General features: G+C 38.5%; 1 protein-coding gene across 1 annotated transcript in view; it reads right to left on the bottom strand.

Annotated features, from left to right (window-relative positions):
- The window catches only part of LOC139724019 (uncharacterized), a 31,266-nt gene extending 10,259 nt beyond the window's left edge, over positions 1 to 21,007 (bottom strand). Inside the window, exon 1 of the mRNA XM_071635217.1 lies at positions 20,312 to 21,007. Coding sequence (XP_071491318.1) covers positions 20,312 to 21,007 — 696 coding nt within the window. The remainder of the gene's footprint in view (positions 1 to 20,311) is intronic.
- Positions 21,008 to 21,288: the final 281 nt, after the last annotated feature.

Here is a 21,288-nt window from a genome sequence, read left to right as displayed (position 1 = left end):
GGAACACACTATACAAATACATAAATGTTTATGCAAAGACATACACAAAGTCGCCAAAACAACATGATTCGCATACAAACATACACGCTGCATACACATACATCAATTTGTATAAATTCCAATAAATGTAATTATATAGGCCGCCATCAAAATCAAGCTTCCTCTTAAGATACCGGTTTCCTGCATTTCTTTGAAATAAATTGATTCAATAATCAATAATTTTCAACTCTTGTGATTAGTGCATTGTATTGTATCATAAGAATAGGCCTGTAATATTTTTCATATTTTTGTTACATTTGCAAAAACAGCATAAACTCAAAATCAAATGATACCGCTCACTCAGCGTAGTTTGACAACCTTTTGAATAGAACCATCAAGACATTAAATTGAAATGTACCTGTATGGTATAGCGAACGATGAATACATAATCAAAAATAGCATAAAGGTGTCATTCGTATCTTAATATAGAGACGTATTCATTTCTGGAAACTGGTGACGGAAACCCACAGACGTTTCTCATCTTTCGGTTTGCTTTTAAATTGATCGAATTCTAATGAATCGAGGCATTATGTTGTGAGCTTTGTGTTTCAAAGGTACGCCATCGAGGAGATTGATTGATTTGCTGCATTATTACAATTCTCTGTGATGTAATGGTTTATCTTTGAACAAAAGTAATTCTATATAACGTTATATACATGCAATATGCGTGGTTGTACTCAATTCTTTACCGAGATGCATATTTCCAGGGAAAATATTTTCATTTGTGGGAAACATATTTCAAGAGATTGAGTAAACTTCATATTTTCATAATTATCAGTTGGTCAAGCATACAATGTATGCAAGTAACAGAGTTATGAACGATTCTTTACTTTAAGTTATGGCATTCGAAGGTTCATCATTTCTATGAAACGAAGGTATCTGCGAGAAGTAGTATTTCATTCGCGTTTTTTGCATTTACCATACAATTTATTGTATTATCTCATATAGTATGCGTGGTCTATATTTATAGCGAACCGTCCACTGGGAGAGTCGAAAGGAAATACAACACTTGTAACGTTATGCCCGTTTGCCTTGACACAATGTCATGTGTGATGGTAACATGTCTATATTGCTGTTATTGTTGTTGGTTTTCATGCGTAGTCAATCACCTGTTCACCTTATCAACCCCCAACAGACCAAGTTCTCTGTTCTGTCATCTAAGCGAGAATCCCTCACCACGGTGAGCCGATATCCAGATCCTAAAGCCCTTTTTACACTTGTGTTTCTTAACCCCGTACTTTCTCTGACCCAGGACTATCGTTAGTCCCGTACCATTTTTTGCAGCTTTTTACACTCGCCAATAAATCCTGTACTAAGCTCTTGTCCTGGGCTAAGGAGAAAACTGACCTTTTTGCACTCGTATTTCTTAGCCCCGTACTTTCGAAACCACGTGAATATTCATGATTACGCTGTGCACTGTACAAGTACACGCACGCACCGGCAGCCCTTGATTACCTCGTTTCTGATTGGTCAGTGGGGGGTCGGACTTCGTCTCCGTCGCTTAGCCCCGGATTATTTTTTCGTTCTGTTTACACTCGTTTGCTTGGCACCGCAATTGCGGTGCTAACCCTGCTATTTTGCAGGGCCAGATAGTGCGGGATTATCGGTGGGGCTAGCCTACTTTCGCAAAAACAAGTGTAAACAGAAAGTGGGCTAAGGACAGTCCGGTACCAACGGTGAAGCTAAGCCCCCCCCCCCCCCTCCCCCTTAGCCCCACCGTTGGTACGGGACTAAGCAAAAATTTGCAAGTGTAAAAAGCCCTTAAGATTGCCCATCTCACTCAAGTAATCACACTGTGACGTCAAAAGAATAGTAGTACAACTAATTGTGACAGTGTATCACAAAACAAAACAAAACAACCCCCCCCCCCCCAAAAAAAAAAAAGTCACACGCCCTGATTTTAACGTGAGGACGCAAAATAGTCGGAACGGGTCGCCTATACTTACAAACATTTTCATTTGAGAAATCGGTGGAATCCAGGCTGCCTATATACGCAAGCAGCGCTAGCTTGAAATCTCTCAAAAGCGGTATGGGGTCAACCTAGTCAATGTTGAGTTTTCATATTTTCTAAAAGAGCAATCATTCCTCTATACATTATTCTAAAGTTTGAGATCATAAAAGGAACGGGATATCCTTTTAGTTTTTCTACAACACTTTTGTTTGTGAAATATTGTGATAAGGTATGTCCTATAGTATACAGCCCTCTTCATTTTTTTTTTAAACCCTTTACACACTCCTCACTTTCAGCTCTGATAACTTTTGAAAGGAGAAAGCTACTGATTGGAAAGTTGGTGTTGGTCATGAATAGAGTGTGTTGATAGATCATGCTCAAAATTAGCATAATCCCATAATTCATTCATTGTTGTTGCTATGGAGTGTTACATCCTGTTTTTCGTTCCATTCCTTGTAGAGAGTGCGGCTTGCTTGATAATTAAAGGAGAAATTCACCTTCATAAACATAAAGATTGAGAGAATGCAACAATAATAGTAGAACACATCAGTGAAAGTTTGAGGAAAATTGGACAATCGATGCAAAAGTTATGAATTTTTAAAATTTTTGTGTTGGAACCGCTGGATGAGGAGACTACTACAGCTTGTGAGTCATATGCGTACAACAGTATAAAGAAAATGTAAAAGAAAATTCAACATATTTTCACTTTTTTCGCATAATAAAAGAGCTCTTGACTTGCCTCTTTCTGAAGGCAGGGGGAATAATATTACCCATAACATTTGTCGGTAACGAGTCAGGGGAATGTGTACTTTTTTCAAAAGATGGAATTTTGTGAAATTCTCTTTATATTTTCCTATATTGTTGTACGCATGTGACATCTAAGTTATTCATACACTGGAGTAGTCTTCTCATCCAGCGGTTACTGCACAAAAACTTCAAAAATTCATAACTTTTGAACGGATTGTCTGATTTTCCTCAAACTTTCACTGATGTGTTCTACTAATATTGCTACATTCTCTCAATCCTTATGTTTATGAAGGTGAACTTGTCCTTTAAGTGCTTGAATAGACTTCATACTTTGAGTGTCTTTTCTCAGTCACGATTTTCCAGAGTGTGTGCTTTCTCCCCAATATTTAGATAGGTTAGGAGAGTCCACTTGAATTGAGTTATACATCACTTTAAAGCTTAAGCTAGGCTGACACTTGCACGATTTTGTGGCACGCATTGGCACGACTCGAGCCGTGCCAGTGCGCAAACTAGTCGTAAACTGGCGTGAAGTGTGCGTAAACCCGTCGTGACTGCGTGCCATGTCGGGACGAGAATTTTGAAATGTTATAATTTTGGTCACGATAAAATTTCGCGACCGGGTCGTGAACTATGCGCAAACTGTTCGTGAACTCGTCGGGACGATGCGGGAGGATGTGTGCCAGTGCGTGGCAGTGCGCGCCATGCCACGACTGTCACGAATAGTTCATGAACAGCTCACGTCGAGTTCACGAGTAGTTAACGACATGTTCAAGAATTGGTGCGCGTCGCAGCGTGGCCGTGGAAGTCGTGGAAACCTAATGTTACGATGAGCTGATATCAGATACAGTACGTTACTTAAAATTTGCTTCATTTAGAAAAAAAGTATGATGTTATATGAAAGCAAAGCTCCGGCACTTTTGAATACTTAAGGTAATAATTAATCACACAACAGAAATTGCTCAAGAAAATTAATATTTTGTAAATAATAGTGTGAGAACGGTAACGGCCCATCTACGTTACCATCAAACATGTCAGATACGTTACCAATGAAATGTATCGTGCAGCAAACCGGTTGACATTGTGCTCTATACGACTTGATAAGAAAACATGCAGTTCTAAAAGGAATTAAAAGTTTATTTAATGAAAAATTGGTTTTGAAGTGGCCAAGATATCCAAAATAAAGTAAAAGAAAGAGGTCCTAACAAAATGTGATGGCCGATCTACTTTTATTTGAACATCTTCCTTTTACTTTATTATGGACATCTCAGCTACTTCTAAACCGATTTTCATCAAATAAACTTTTCGTAAGTATAGGTGGATTTTGATTATCTTGCAAAAGGTTAAAAACTGAATCCTCATCTAAACCAGAACTATAATATTATCCCTTAGATTTATGGCATTTACAAAAAGTGACGTCAGATATACTTATGTTAGAAATCCATTTTATTTCTGCTTTGTTGAGGTTGTGTGTGTGTGTGTATGAGCGTTTTGTATACCACAATAAATTTGTGTCTGTAGAAATCAACTTAGGACTTTTAAGGGCTGAAGCCTGGTACCCACCTTATGCTGTCAACTTCACAGCAAACGAGGCTACAGGAACGCTCTTTCCCTTTGTTCATTATAATTTTGCATCTTATCTACATAAAATGCGCTCAGTATTATGTTTAAAGTCAAGAGCACTTCCTTGGTTGCACAATGCTCTGAAAATGACCATAGGATTAATGACGTCTAGCGTTTTGCATCAGGTTTCTTTTAATCACATGATTGAGTGATCTGGGTTTGATGTAAATCGGTAGTTAAATGTGTCAATAAACATAAATGCTTTGTCAGATAAGTTACCATCGTTTGTCGATTTAGTCCATGGGCCAGGCCAGATATTGGTACCATCTGAGGTGGCAAAACCTTTTTGGTGTCATTTTGTTTGTCGGGCATAGATATGCTTATCAAGCTATGATAGCATTTCCAAATGAGTAGCTTAGTCATAGTAAATGAATTTTTAACCAATTTGGTCTCGTTGTTATATCTCTATACTTCTGAATCGAAACTAACCGCTATACAAAGAAGAGCACTGTCTTCTGTATGTTCCATAGAGCTGTAAAATGCAGCTCTATGGTATGTTCACAGGTGTTCTATTGTAAACGCGGTGCGCTTAGTCTTTATTCAAGGCAGCGAAGGGAATATCCAAAGGTTATGATGTCCACAGCGCTTAGTCTTTATTCTAGACGGCGAAGGGAATATCCAAAGCGTATGATACAGTGTATATCCTTTTATCTAAAAACAACAACAACAACAAAAGCAATTCCTCGTGAATTTTACCGTATCTTTCAATTATTTATCATTTTCCCGCGAAAACGCTACGGTGAAAACGCTGATACCACGCCAATGTCGCTTTATTTCCCTCCAACAATATAAGATAATGCAAAAACAATGTACCGATACACTACGATACATTATAATGAATGATATTGTAAATGAACAGAGTGATTTTTGTTTAAAACTGATATATTTGTTGATAGGGTAGTATAAAACAGTATAGATAATCCCTTTTATGAGGAACTTTAGATATGATAACGGTACATTGGTCTAGATAAAGACTAAGCGCACCGCGTGACAGCTGTGGACATCATAACCCTTTGGATATTCCCTTCGCTGCCTTGAATAAAGACTAAGCGCACCGCGTTTACAACAGAACACCTGTGGACATACAGAAGGCGGTGCTCTTCTTTGTATAGCGGTTTAGTTTCGATTCAGAAGTATAGGGATATAAAAACGAGACCAAATTGGTTAACAATTCATTTATTATGACTAAGCTACTCATTTGGAAATGCTATCATAGCTTGATAAGCATATCTATGCCCGACAAACAAACTGACACCAAAAAGGTTTTGCCACCTCAGATGGTACCAACAACCCATTTTTCGGCTCTTGGCCCATGGACTAATTCGTGAGACCTAATTCATTACGGACAGGAACAAAGGAAAATTGAATTTGTGCGTATCATGTGCATAGAAATCTTTTCCAACTTCATTTTTACCGTCTTCCATGTAATTACAAAATTTCGGAACTATATGAGATAAAAAGTATTGTGGATTTGTGTTTGTTTGGTTCTCGTATTTCACGTATTATTCAAAGTTTTGTCGAAGGGTTATCTAATCTCCTACCTATGACGAAATCATTTTTTTAACGTTTAGAAGTGCTGTGTTTTAACGAAAATAGTCACATTGTGATGTTCTTACAAGTTAAAATGAATTCATTGGCATGATTGGTGTTTGGTCTGAAACGTATGCTAACGGAACTTTTGATGCGTCAGATACGTTACCACACACCGTTCTTCTTCCGATCCAGAATGTATTTAATCTGGCAGAGATGTTACCTGGTATTTGTTATTTATGAGAAGTGTAATACTTATTAATGATGTTTCATACATAATCAATAAGATTATTGATATAATTCAAATGCAGGTACAAAGTTGAATTAGGGTAACATATTTTAAGTCGAAATATATTCATTTTCTTGCTTTTTATTTAGCCTTCACTTTATAAATCAGGATCATTTTTATTACACATTAGATCACGGCTGACTGCAAAATGTTTTCATGACGTTTGTTTATGTTTAAGCTTGTAGTTTGACATAAGCATTGCATTTCAAAGCGAGAAATAAGCAGACAATCAACGATTTTCTAAGATGTTACCTCTGGTAACGTATCTGATATATGGTACTAACATGTAAAAAAGGACTCTGCGTTTGGAAATGTTTCTAGAAAAAATATGAGCTTTCAAAGATCACCCATTGATTGTTTTGTATTCCTAAGGAATCAAACTTTCTGAATTGATAAAACATGAATGAAATCTTTGATGTTGAATTTTTGTCATTTGTACAATCGTACTGTAATTGCACACTTTTTCGGAGAATAGCCCTAGAGCAGCTGCCAGGTATAGACATCTTCTCTTCTCTGCAATGATTGTGTCTCTGGCATTCAGCATGTTGTCTCTTCCACAGCCAATCCAAAAATGACCAGGGGTTGGGGAGGCCCCCTTTTTACATGGCGTGCCCAAGTCGGCACGACACCGTCCGAATTGCACAAACTCGTCGTGCCAATGCGGATAGTGCGTAAACTATGCGCAAACTATGCGCAAACTATGCGTGAACTCGTCGTGCCAGTTCGTGTAAATGTGGACACTGATGGGCACGCATTCGTGAACTATTCGTGAACTCGTCGTGAACTCGCCGTGAACTATATATTCGTGAAGTGGTCGTGAACAGTGCGGGAGCCTCCCAGTTCGTGCCCCAAAATGGCACGAATTGCCACGACAAAATCGTGGCCAAAAGTCGTGCAAGTGTCAGCCTAGCTTTAGAGTCTGTTCTTTCAGAATATGCCCTTACCTAATAATTCATATCTAGTGACTTTTTTGGTTTTGTGATGCAGGGTCACAATAATAGCTTTGCAACTTTTCCAGTCTGTAAAGCCAATCCCATCCTGTTGTGTATTTGAAATCTTGCCAATATGTGGCCATGTCTACGTTATGCTCATTCGGCAAAGGGCAAGATACATTCTCTATTCTCGAGTCAAATCGAGGTAGGCCTATAAATTTGATTTCTTTTTCAGTGTTCGAAACATGTTCACCAGCCTGACTTCTTAAGTTCATTGCAAAAACAGTAAGTATATACAATAGCACATTAATTAAATTAAATTAGTTTACTATGAACAAGTTTGATCGCTGTCACACATCAAAAGTGTTCATAAAAGTAGAAACATTTTGCTTTCCCGCGAAACTGGTTATGTTCGTGAACCTGATTTCTAAAATCTCTTGCTATTTTTTATCATGTTTTGAATAAATATATACAGTATAATACACTCAACAAATACAATGCAAACATGAAAGGGATGGTACAGTATTGGTGGAGATGAAAATTGGGCTTTTATATATAAGTTTTTTGCGAGATACCAAGAAAACACTTATGAAATAGTACAGAGTATACCATTTGAAGAGGATTTCAAAGTTCATTTTCAATTTATTAGGGTCACTCTGTTTTGGATATCTCAGCCATTTCAAAATCAATTCTAATCAAATAAAATGTTGAAATCCTCTTGGAATTACATGCTCTTTCATATTTCACAAGAGGTTTCTCACTATCTCACCAAAAAATGATAAAAACCTGAAGTTAAGTCTCAACCAAAACTGTACGATCCCTTTAAAATGCGGACGATGAACCCGATGCTAAGGGTATCATCTAAAGTGAATTATGACTTAACGAATTTATGCTTTCTGAATGCCTTATGTTATAGGTCTACTGTGCCAGTACCCATTGTCATCGTTGAGGAAAAATCTTGTGCTTCAATGTCTGTTTGTTAATAAGGAAAAGGAAAACATTTTCAATGATTGAGTGATGGCAACAGAGTCTGAGAAGTACGGTGGCCAGTCTGCCTTTTTAATGCTTCCTGAATACCATGCTGTGGTAAAGTTCCGTTTACAATTTTGTGTTTCTTTCGTTGTATACTTTCGGTTTCGAATTTTTCCTGGGCTTTGGGGGTTTTTTAGTACATGAATTGTGCAATCCTATTTTTACCACATAAGAATTATTCAGATTATATGCCAGTTAATAATCACAAACACTGACAAAAACAACCTGCTGCAGACAAGTTTATGGCTTTCAGCTTTTTTCATGTAGAGGCAATTTGTTTCGGTTTTCAAAGTCTCTGGAAATCAAGGGCGCAACTCGGGATGCTACAAAATGTTTTGAAGTTCAAATCCTCGCCTAAGATACTGACAGAATGGTAAAGGTCTATAATCAGGGGCGGATCCAGGAATTCTGTAAAGGGGGGGGGGGGCGTGACTAATATTTCTGGTGCCACTTCCGGGTTTCATTGCAGTATTTTCTTTTTATTTTCTTTGTTTTTAACGAAAATTAAAGGGGGGGCGTGCGCCGGTTGCGCCCCCCTCTGGATCCGCCACTGATAATGATATGGATCCGCCACTGATAATGATAGTAATTATAACACATACACACACACACACACACACACACACACACACACACACGCGCACACACACACACACATATATATATATATATATATATATATATATATATATATATATATATATATGTATATATTTATAATATACATATATATATAAAATATATGTATATATTTATGTACATATATATATAATGCATATATACATGTCTATATGCGCATTTCCATCACATACATTAATTGTACATTTTCAATTGCGCTTTGCATTGGTATCACCAATAATGATACAAGTGAGTCCAAATCCTTCATCATATGCATTATACAGTAGAATGTTTGGCATCTTGACATTCATACTCAGAGCTCTTGAGAATAGTTGATGTAAACATTGCTATCTATCCATGCCTCATTAACCCGTTGAAGACTCATTCCAAGTATACTCGGGCATGTGTCTATGGGAAAATGCGTGTTGTAGTAAAATCAGTCCCTCCCCAACGAGTTAAAATGAATCAACTTGAACTGAATGCCGGGGACATGAATGTCAGTTGACGCGCGAAGTAGGAACCCGGGGCAAAGTGGACCAAAAATGTTTGTCAAGCCAAAATGGGAATTGAAAGCAGAGTAAAACAAGATTTTTTTGTTTGTTTATACTATTACCTGAGGACTACCGCTAACAAATGGCAGTAAAATTTGTTTTCAAATTATCAGTTTTATCAATTACTGTGAATTTGAAAAAAGTATGAAAATTCCACTTTGTCCCAGACCATTGGGGCAAAATGGAAGGCAAAACGCAATGCATGGGGCGTGCGTGGAAACGCACCAAACTTCATTTTACCCACAAGTCCATTAGTTAATATGTTCCACCTTGTCCCGTCCACTTTGCCCCAACCATGTATAATTTTATCAACATGCAGCACTGTGACGTCGGCCATCATTTGCTAGCCGTGATATCACGATTTATGGAAGCTTAAATTACTTTGTATTACTTTATATGGAAATAAAATCATTTTGAACTGAATTGAATTGAATTGAAATCCATGCAACGTTTTTACCATGGTTTTCGAGTTACTATTTCAGATAAGCATAATAATTTGGCATAAAATATATAATCATCAATTGTTGGTTTTGAGGTATGCAAAACAGATATTTTCCCTGAAGACACACATACAATTATTTATTTACACAGCTCTGATATCAAAAGATGTAGCATCCCTAGAGGGATCTTGGTGCATGAGCTTTAAATTCAAGACTGAATATTATATAGGTTTAGTGGGGGTGTTTCACTTTGCGCTGTGTTCCTCTTTGCCCCGGTTTCCCTAGAAGAATGAGAGTTGAGCTCGAGTGAGTACGTGAATGAGCGCGCGTATAATGGGGGCGTGGGTGCACATCACAGGAATCAAACACATAAAGGCATACTGTCGATGCTCATAGATACCGAGAGAGTCTGAAATTCTGCCGAACTGAAAAAGAGAAAAAAAAATAATGATTCATCACGAGAATTCTTGCCTCCATAGAAAGAGACAGACCTTTTATTATCACTTCCTGGTATCGTTGAATGGTTTCCTCAAGCGATGTCAAGAGAAGTGATCAATCACTACAGACCACTTTGATCAAGTGTTTACATTTACGTGTGATCATCAACGTTGATTGTCACTACTTTATACTTTTCAAAACTGATTCTCGAAGTCTAGATATATTTAGACCCATTCAATGGGCAATTATGCCCGAGAATAATGTCTCCTGGCATGGATTTACATAAAGTGCACACGCACTCGCAAACTTACGTAGAAAACACTGAAGACAATTCGACCAATAAAGCAACACGCAAACATACTGGCATTGATTACCGGCACTCCATTTTATTTCCAGCTCATGCATGCTGTTTTCCTCTCCCACTCACCACCTATTGAATGCCGGTTTCTTTCCCTTATGAAATTATTGAGAATGTGTCTTTGTGTAACTGTCCGTTGTGGGATAGATATTGTCAAAATTTGTTTTTCCAGAGTCTAGGCGTCAGAATCGAGCAATTGCTCAAAATAATGATGGCTGCCTGCACTTTTTAACTTCTCTCGTGCGTGTTCTATGATTTGATTCATTTGTTCTGCTGCATGGAATTATTTAGGAATACACTCGTATTTCCTTTTGTTAAAATAGTCCATTCATGAATGTTTAGTTTGTTCAAAAAAGGAATGAAAGGAATGAAAGGAAATAAAGAATGAAATGTTGTGTGGTTCCAAAGGCAGAAATAGTAAATCAAATTATATCAGACCAAATTAGATCAATTAATGTTAATCAACTGAATCTCAGTCGAAATACTTTGGAATTGACACCAATATAGTTTGCATCTATATGTCAGCAGAAATTGAAGTTAAAATACATTAGATTTCCTTAAAGATATCGAATTACAGTGTATTTGAAAGAACCATTATTAGATATCACTTTTCTTCTATTGTCTGAGGAAATCAAAAGATATTAGGGCAATATGAAGTTACTTTCTGTCGGTCAAGACTAGGAGAGAAGTCTTAGGTGATCCAAATGCCCGGGCTGTTATAAAGGATGCATTTAATTCTCTGATATTCATTCGGTAAAAGTGCAGGAACCCAGACACATACATTTTTGTAAAGCCAAAATGACGCCGTTCAAGGCGTATACGATAACTAATAGAAAGAGGGAGAGAGAAAGAGAGAGAGAGAGAGAGAGAGGGGGGGGGGAGGGAGGGGGTACAGTATGGACGAATAGACATGAGTCTATAGAGGGACTATGCAATGCATAAACATTGTTGATTTGTGTTGATTCAAAGACCTAGATTCCGTCTACGACATCATTTTGTCAATCACTAGTTTAAAAAAAAAATGATACGATTGACAAAGACATTGCAATGCACTTTCCCCGAGACAGACCTCCAATATTTTTGGATCTTTTGTTAATCATATTAGTAACATTGAAACATGCAAATTATGCTCTGTCTTTTGAATGCTGGCTTCTCTTCCTCATGGTGACATAGAAAACTATGACTTTGTGTAACTTCTAGCTCTGTGACATGTACGTGTATTGTTAAAATTTGTTTCCTGGAGTCCACCGTCAGAATTCAAGCAATCGCTCAAAATAACGTTGGTTGCCTTCACCTTTTAACTTCTCTCACGCGTATTCTAGGAACTGATTCTTTTGTGTTGTTACATGGAATTTAGTAGGAATACATCGTATTCATTTCAAGTTATCCATTACAGAACGTTAAGTTTATGAAGTGTGCATGGCCGGCTCAACGTTTTCAAAAGTGTGCCGGTTTCATCAACTAACAAGCAAAAAAAAAAAAAAAAAAAAAAAAAAAGGGGGGAGGGGGGGTCTTCACAACTACTTCTAATGCCACTTCCGGGTTTCTTCGGCTGACAAGCAAAAAATAAATAAATGAATACAAAAAAGGGTCAAAACAAAGGCCTTACCGCGCTCATACTTCAAGGTTTCATTCTAATTCTAGTGCCACTTCCGGGTTGAAAAAAGTGGGGGGGGGGGGGCGAAGTGGTGACACCCTACTTATTCCTATGTATGGTGCAAAAAAAGTGTGTGTGTGGGGGGGGGGGGGGGACTCACCTCACCGGCCCTGGGGTGTTTTTGAATGCAGAAAATCGAATCAAATCACATCATGTCGTATCAAATATCTTTTGTTAATCATATCAGTAACATGAAAACATGCAAGTTATGCCATGTCTATAGGGGAAGGTGTATTCCGTTGTATTTTTGTTAATCATAGCAGTTCTTTACCAGTGATTGACAGATGATGTCACTGACAGAATCTTGGTTTGGGAGAAAACTGAAGAAAAATAGTAAGAAGATTATCATGAAGACAATTATGGCACATAATGATTCAGACATTCTTTTGGCCACATGAGTGATGGTCAGGGCGTAATGAATCAATACAACTCAACATGCATTTGCATTGCATAGTTCCTTTAAAAAGCGAGACGTATCACATTGCCATCACATACACACACACACACACACACACACACACACACACAAATTATCAACACATGCACATATACACGCATATCTCAAGGGCAACACTAATACAATGACACTCAACCTCAATCAATATCCGCAAACTCTTCGTAGGAAAACAGCTCGTAAATCTTGATGAACATATCAGAATTCTCATCAACGCCACCATTTAGATCGATTGTGGTGCAGTACTCTATATTCTGCATAGAGAGGGTCGGATATCAAGTCCTGTTATGTCAAAAACAAGACAATACAACTATGGGTGTAAGTACTTGAAGGGAGATTTGACATTGGTCATACTTATCAATGCTCAATGTCATCAGATTTTATTTCGTTAAAATACCATTTTTTGTGATCCTTATCGCCCGAAAGTTAAGTCTTTGTTATTTTTAGATACAAAACCAAACCTCTATGTAATCTTTAAAGGGAACCCAAACCCCAAGAGAAATGGGTGCACGTCATGAGACCGACACCCGTGAGCCATACAGCCCACGAGTCACAGACCTCACGAGTCATACAGCCCGCGAGTCAAAGAGCTCACGAGTCATACAGCCATAGTTATACAGCTCACAAGTAAGCCCCAGCATGAGTTTGACACTAGGCTAACAAGGCCCACGAGACCGACGCGTTAAGTCCCGTGTTGTATCTGTCGAACTCGTGGGCTGTTTTTCACCTAGTGTCGAATTCGTGGGCTATACGACTCGTGAGCTGTATGACTCATAGACCTCTTTTCAATGTTGAACTCGTGAGCTATGTGACTCGTGAGTGTCGGTCTTGAGGGATGACCCCAGAGAAATGTGGAATGAGTGAAAGCAGCACACATCAGTGAAAGGTTGAGAAAAATCGGACAATCGATGCAAAAGTTATGAGTTTTTAAAGTTTTGGTGTTGGAACCGCTGGATGAGAAGACTACTAGAGATTATGACGTATGTGTGGACAACAATATAAAGAAAAATATAAAGGGAATTCCACAAAAATTCATTTTCATGAAAATTACACATTCCATCAACTTGATACTGACATATGTTAAGGGTAGCAATTATTCTCCCTGCTTTCTGAAAGTTCAACACTAAGCTAATAGCAGTATCATTGAGGTCCATGACACCACCGTGATGAACATGACTGCTAATAATGGCTCGGTTACAACCATTAAGAACTGCTACGAACGTCGTACGAACGATTTTAGACATTTTCGTAAGATCTTCTTGAGAAGGTCGTATGAAACCAGCGTTCGTAGACCGTTCGTAGACCGTTCGTAAGTTCGTAGCCTGGTCGATGGTCTTGTCCAAGATTTTTTTAACTTCGTACGAAACCCTCTCTTCGTAAGGCGGCCGGACGAACGTCGTACGAACATCGTAAGAACACGCAAGATTTTGTAGAGTCGAGAGACTATTCTAGAAGCCTTAAATCCTTACGATGATTGTAAGAACGCCTCAAGTCGTTCATAGAGGGATCTTACGTCTTTCGTAAGAATGCCTTACGAATGGAGATGCGTACGGCGTTCTTACGAACAACTCTTCGAGTTTGTAAGGCGTTCGTAAGGGACTTATGAGAAATCTCTTATGAAACATGAAAGAACATATGATTCTAAGAGGAATTCAAAGTTTCTTTGATGAAATTTGGTCTTGAAATGGCTGAGATATCCAAAACAAAGACAACCTACTAAAAGGTGGGACCCACCTTTTCTTACGATTGTTTTGTTTTATTTTGTAAATGTATGTCTCAGCCATTTCAAAACCAATTTTCAACAAATAAACTTTGAAGTCCTCTTAGAATTGTATACTCTTCAACATTCATAAAGTGGTTTCTAACTATCTCGCAAAAAGAATGAAAAACAAATCAAAACAAAACCTAAATCCTCACCTTAACCAATACTATACCATCCCTCCCTTTAAAATGACCTAGTAACGAAGTGTCGCATGCTGTGTATTACCAGGGAGGTGTGCGAGAGTAACACCTCACTGGTATTGCATAATACATTATATAGATGATGACTGGCGGGGGAGGGAACATACCGAATGTTCCACCCGAAGGGTTTGAAATGCTATTGAGGGAGATTATAAGTCTCGAGACGAAGTCGAGGGACTTATAGCCTCCCGAAATAGCATTTCAAACCCTGAGGGTGAAACGTTTGGTATGTTCCCTCCCCCGCCAGTCATCATCTATATAATGTATTATGCAATACCAGGGAGGTAATACTCTCGCACACCTCCCTACGTGAAAATGTTTTCCCATGGGAGAACATTACAAGAATGCTCGCCCATGGGCGAACATAACGAATGTACCTCCATCACGAGACTGTGTTTAGCCAATCACTAACCGGTATTTGACTAACCCATTTAATATAAACGGGTTAAGGACTATGTGTCCCTTTCATATATTTCTTTTCTTTTTCTTGGGGGTGGGGGTGGCAAGACAAGTTTGATACACTGTACGAACATCTCTCTAGAAATGTCATCAACTACACTGTACGTAGTATATTCAGGTATAATGCTACACTGTATGTAGGATATTCAGGTATAATACTACACTGTATGTAGAATACTCAGGTATAATACTACACTGTATGTAGGATACTCAGGTATGATACTGCACTGTATGTAGGATATTCAGGTATAATACTACACTGTATGTAGGATATTCAGGTATAATACTACACTGTATGTAGGATATTCAGGTATAATACTACACTGTATGTAGGATATTCAGGTATGCACTGCACTGTAAGTAGGATATTCAGGTATAATACTAGACTGTATGTAGGATATTCAGGTATAATACTGCACTGTATGAAGGATAATTTCAGGTATAATACTACACTGTATGTAGGATATTCAGGTATAATACTACACTGTATGTAGGATATTCAGGTATAATACTAGACTGTATGTAGGATATTCAGGTATGCACTGCACTGTATGAAGGATAATTTCAGGTATAATACTACACTGTATGTAGGATATTCAGGTATAATACATACTATATTGTATGTAGGATAATCAGGTATAAAGGGCCTATAATACTACACTGTATGTAGGATATTCGGTTACAGCTCGTTATTCCGCGGAAGGTTTGTTATTCCTGTACACTGTACGTAGTATATTCAGGTATAATGCTACACTGTTTGTAGGATATTCAGGTATAATACTACACTGTATGTAGAATACTCAGGTATAATACTACACTGTATGTAGGATACTCAGGTATACTGCACTGTATGTAGGATATTCAGGTATAATACTACACTGTATGTAGGATATTCAGGTATAATACTACACTGTATGTAGGATATTCAGGTATAATACTACACTGTATGTAGGATATTCAGGTATGCACTGCACTGTAAGTAGGATATTCAGGTATAATACTAGACTGTATCATATGTAGGATATTCAGGTATAATACTGCACTGTATGAAGGATAATTTCAGGTATAATACTACACTGTATGTAGGATATTCAGGTATAATACATACTATATTGTATGTAGGATAATCAGGTATAAAGGGCCTATAATACTACACTGTATGTAGGATATTCGGTTACAGCTCGTTATTCCGCGGAAGGTTTGTTATTCCGAAGGCTCTTCAGTACGAATATTCGTTATTCCGAAGGTTCGTTATTCCGAATTTCATTTTCGGATCAACAAATCTTCGGAATAACGAACCTTCGGAATAACGCCACAAATGTTCGGATTAACGCACCTTTTTTCATTGTCGGATTAACGAACCACTAGGTATAGAGAATCTGTGTGTTTCGAATTAACGAACCTTCGGAATAACGAACCTTCGGACTAGCGAACCTTCGGAATAACGAACAGCACCCGGATAGTCAGGTATAATACTACACTGTACGTAGGATATTCAGGTATAATACTACACTGTACGTAGGATATTCAGGTATAATACTTATGTCATGTGTTGTATGTCTCAGAAGCGATTTGTGAGGTGGCAGTTATATTTTTGGCTTTGTTTTCTCCAGAGATAGCATGTCATTTCATCGCATGACTCCCGACACGAAAACGAGAAATTTGAAACCAGAGTAGAATAGAAGATGACACATTGGTTAAGAGAAGCCTTGTGGTTTACACGGACATTATTGCAACGATGTGAAAAGTTGTGGGGTGTATTATAACTCTTTAGACTGCATCACTATCGATTCTTTTGTCTTGCTGTGTGATTTTGTTTTGTGCGAATCAAAACTCCATCCCATATTCAAGCCCACTTAGGAACAAAAGGCAGCTTTATAAACAGAGAACCGTGAGTTTGCCATTAAGTTCAGATAAAATAATAAGTGATAGTTTGAATCGGCGGAATTTACAAATTTTTAAATAAAAAATTAATAATGTTATCACTAATAATCACGTGCATTATGCTCTTTGCTAAAGTCAAGTGTCTTCGGTTGGCTTGCCTGTAAATCTCTAGATTGTTAATTCTGAAAGGAATTCAGAGGGTAGAAAATACATTTACAAAGCATTCTATCAAAAGTGAAAACAAACAAATATCATCACCCTACTGTAATCTACTCTTGTATCAATGTTGATATTCTGCATACCTCTTAATCTACATCCCAGTTATTGTTTTTATCAAACCACAGACTTTGATCCAACCGCACGCGCTTTTTTTTTTTCTAGCAATATGAGCATACGTGGAGTATTGCACGTTATACAGGTATGTCTCCATACAACACCAGTCACTGTACTGAATTTATAATAGATCTATGAGACGCCGGTATATAGGCAATCTCTCCTCTGGTCATGAGAAACTGAATTGACGTGATGAGTGAGCCAGGCGATCTGACGTTGTCTGTTATTTTATCCGACACAGGTAACGTACAGCAAGATTATTGGGTGCAGTATATGGTACGCCGTGGTTCACTCATTTATCATGAGCAAGGCATTTGGGTCTGTCATCATATGAGCTTGTTTGCTTGACTGTTTGCCTAACTTCTGCATTTTTCTCCCATTGAGGAACATAATTACAGATATGACAATGAAATGACATATAAGTGGATACAAACAGTGAATTTAATTTCTTAAAAACAAGCAACAAACACAAAAATTACAACATCGTGTGAGTGAAATTTCTTGGCACGGATATTGTTTTCTAAAAAAGCTACAGAGGTGGAAACCTTGTGTTATTCTTTGACTTTTATCTGGTGCACTCCATGCTATACAAAATAATGTACCAGGAACTGCGTGAGAAAACGCTCAATATAATATTGACCCACCTACAGCTTCTTGGATCGACGATAATCGTTACATACGCCTTACCTACTCGACACGAAGAGACAAACCAATATAGACTCACGGTACTGTATATTATACGTTAATACAACTCGTTTGTTGAGGGTAAAAGACGGAATACCTAGAGAATACTGTTTAGTTGATTGAATCGATATAAACTGTGTCTTCTGAATTTCATACGTTCGTTACGTGTACATCCAAACGAAAATATGACAGTCTCCACATTGCTCATACAGGAATCCGATTCAACACATCTGTTATACATGGTGGTGGTAATGATGGATATAATGATACGTTTCAGCTTAATGTTTATACACTAGTAAATATCAGACTAGTTAGCTTTCGTCCACTAATGCGGACTTTCTCAAAAGCGAGCCGAACAATTACTTCACACCTTCGCTGCCTCGTATCGACTCGTTGGGATCACTAAAACATAGATTTGTTGTGACAAAACTTTCCTCAATCGATGAAAGTATTCTGCATCATAATGCCATGAATACAAACACATTAATGCACAATTATTTAGACTACGAGATAGCCAAATCAGCGGGAAGGTATCCATAGGTACAATCGCATATCATTAAGGGTAATTAAAAGATTAAACAAAAAACCTCTACAAAAAGAAGGAAGTTTCCATAAATTAAATGCGATTTGGTAAACAGCGTCACAACCATTAGGCAGCTCTATTTTCCCCAACTTTAAGATAACGTAGGTCCGTATACAGCGTAAAGGCAAGCGGGGTAAACATAATTAATCCTTTGATTCCTGCTTGGAAACCATGCGTCATTCAACAGAAGTGTGAGCCAAAATACACAACACCCTTTTAGAGAATGTCAACATTCAGCATGCAATATCTTAACTTGACTGTAGAATCACAGTCCCAATTAGTTACGGACGAACTAACTTTTTTTCCATTTTATGACATACCCTCCTCCACAAGAATGGGCATTCCTGCCCAATTTAACTCACTTACTTCAAAGTCAAAATGAAGAACATTTCTCGAAGAGACGTGTTTTTAAGAGCAAGATGTGCTTTATCCGTCCGAGGGAAAAAAGGGGGATACAGAGGGGACAGTGAACAAGGAAAACTAAAGAATTCATGTTTTCAACCTTTCACTATAGATTAGGCAGGGGTATTTTGTGATAGCATTCTATTTTTAAGCTAAGTCGTCCTAACTGCATCAAAATGGAATTGTCTTTAGTCATTCCATAATGTAACTAATGTAGTGAAAAGAGTCCCGTGTAAACAACAGTTGTCCTCTCCCGGTGTTTTGCTTCACTTAGTTTGTGAACCACACACACACACACACACACACACCTAAAAATAAGTTACAGTAATACTATCTACAATGTTTGTTCACAGAGTGCGTAACAGAGGAAGGGACACCGACGTAGGACTGTGTACATGTAGTGGAAAATACAATAGGCACTTTCATTTGAATAGACGAAATTGGAAAGGAAAATTGAAAGACTAAAATTTGCCCCAAAACGATTATGAAAATGGACTGTTACAGATTGACATGAGAACGTAACAAAGATCCATGCCAGTATATAATATGTGTGTGTGTGTGCGTATGTGTGCGTGTGCGCTACAATGATGCATATCTTAATGGTCATCCTAAGCCACAATCTATACAGGAAATGACTGCTACGCAATGATACTGTCGAGTCGGATCATAGACAATCCTCTTATAGACTCACCACAGTAACCGATATATTTTTACACGAGTATTGTACTCTTAAATATAAAAACAGTGATTGTATCTTTCTTCAATTCCCTTCGTTCTTTATCTTATGCTTACCGTCTGCCTCTGAAAGAAAGTCATTTTATACAAGCGTCTATACCAATGCCATTAGCTCAAAGATATATCTTTTCTCTCCGACGTCGATGCAGTCGCAAACTGTCATTCACATAAATAATATAATGTTTCAGCATTTACACACCGAAAAACGTTTCCGGATAGACTGATGCAAATACGGTTGTTACCATTACGTTAATACGTTGTTTTCTCAGAACAAGCAGCATAGGAGTAACAAATTAATGCCAATGATTAGGGGCCTATATCAGTTATCATACGTGATTCGCAAGTGAGGATATCTCGGTTTGGTCGACGTTGAGCAGCGACAAGTAAAAGTTTGCTTGAGCGCTCGTCTGAACGAGCGCATTGTGCCGAGGTATACCAGTGAATTCATAAAACTGTTCGAGAAGAGTAGGGCTGTAAAGAATTCGTTCATTGTCATGGGCAAACGATTCCCTGATGCTAACGAGTAGCTGTCCGAGATAATGGCGGGAGCGTAAAAGATGTACAACACTAGTGTGACAATCAGCAACGTCTTCACGCCTTTCATTTTTCTCACAGATTCGCACTTGGGATTTGCATCACACCTTTTCATATCGATCATCGATTGTCGCCGTAACCTCTTTTTGTGGTCGACGACGATGAAGAGGAGCTTGATGTTGGTGAATGTGATGACGACCGTGACAAGTACGGGAACCACGAGGTAAAGTGCTAGGAAGGACGGTGAAATACCCTCGCAGAATTCCACGTGGTAATAGCAGGGAGGGTTTGTTTGGCTGTAGCTCAGGATGTTTCCCCCGATGGCATGGACAGCACCGAGCAAGCAGACGACGAGGAGGGATGCCAGCATTTTCCCGCGCGTCATGTAAATACCGTATGTCACGGGTTTGGCGATGACAAGGTAGCGGTTGGCGCTGACGCAGCCCAGTATGAGCATGGACCAATTCATGCACATCACACTGAGTATGGTGCTGACCCGCTTGACAGTGGCCTGTATGGATGGACCACTGATATAAGGGCAAAAGACTTCAAGGAAGTTCCTCCCGGTAACGAAAATCCCCGTAAGTAGGTCGACCAAAGCCAGTGCTTGAAAGGAGAGCACCGTGTTAGCGCCCAGACTCGCTCGTGCATGGGGCAGAGTGATCAGGTTAATTATGTTACTCGCGATAATAAGCAGACTGAGAAATCCGTAGAACAAACCAAAGACATATCGACCTTCACTCGGGTAATCTTCATCACACCCTCCCGTTGTCATGGTGGTACAATTATCGGTTGCCATTTCGACACCTCATCTAGAGCGGTGAGCCTCTTTGTTGAATCACACGCTATCCGACGACGGGATCGAGCGACACAATTTTGGTGATTGAAGTTTTGCTGATATGCGATACCTGTCACTGGTAGTCAGGTGCGCGGTTCCATTTAATTCAATCAACGTCAACTCATTTACATACGATTTCAGAGGTATTCAATTGTAGGCCTGAGAAGGTTGCATTAATGAACTCCTCGCGCTGCTCTTCTTTGTGTTACTTTGGAGTA

The sequence above is a fragment of the Diadema antillarum genome, unplaced genomic scaffold (genome assembly GCF_040938485.1).
Source record: "Diadema antillarum isolate AM-2024a unplaced genomic scaffold, OU_Dant_1.0 scf00000205, whole genome shotgun sequence".
Taxonomy (NCBI): Eukaryota; Metazoa; Echinodermata; class Echinoidea; order Diadematoida; family Diadematidae; genus Diadema; species Diadema antillarum.
Note: the sequence above shows the minus strand (reverse complement) of the source record. Positions and strands in the feature narration are given on the sequence as shown.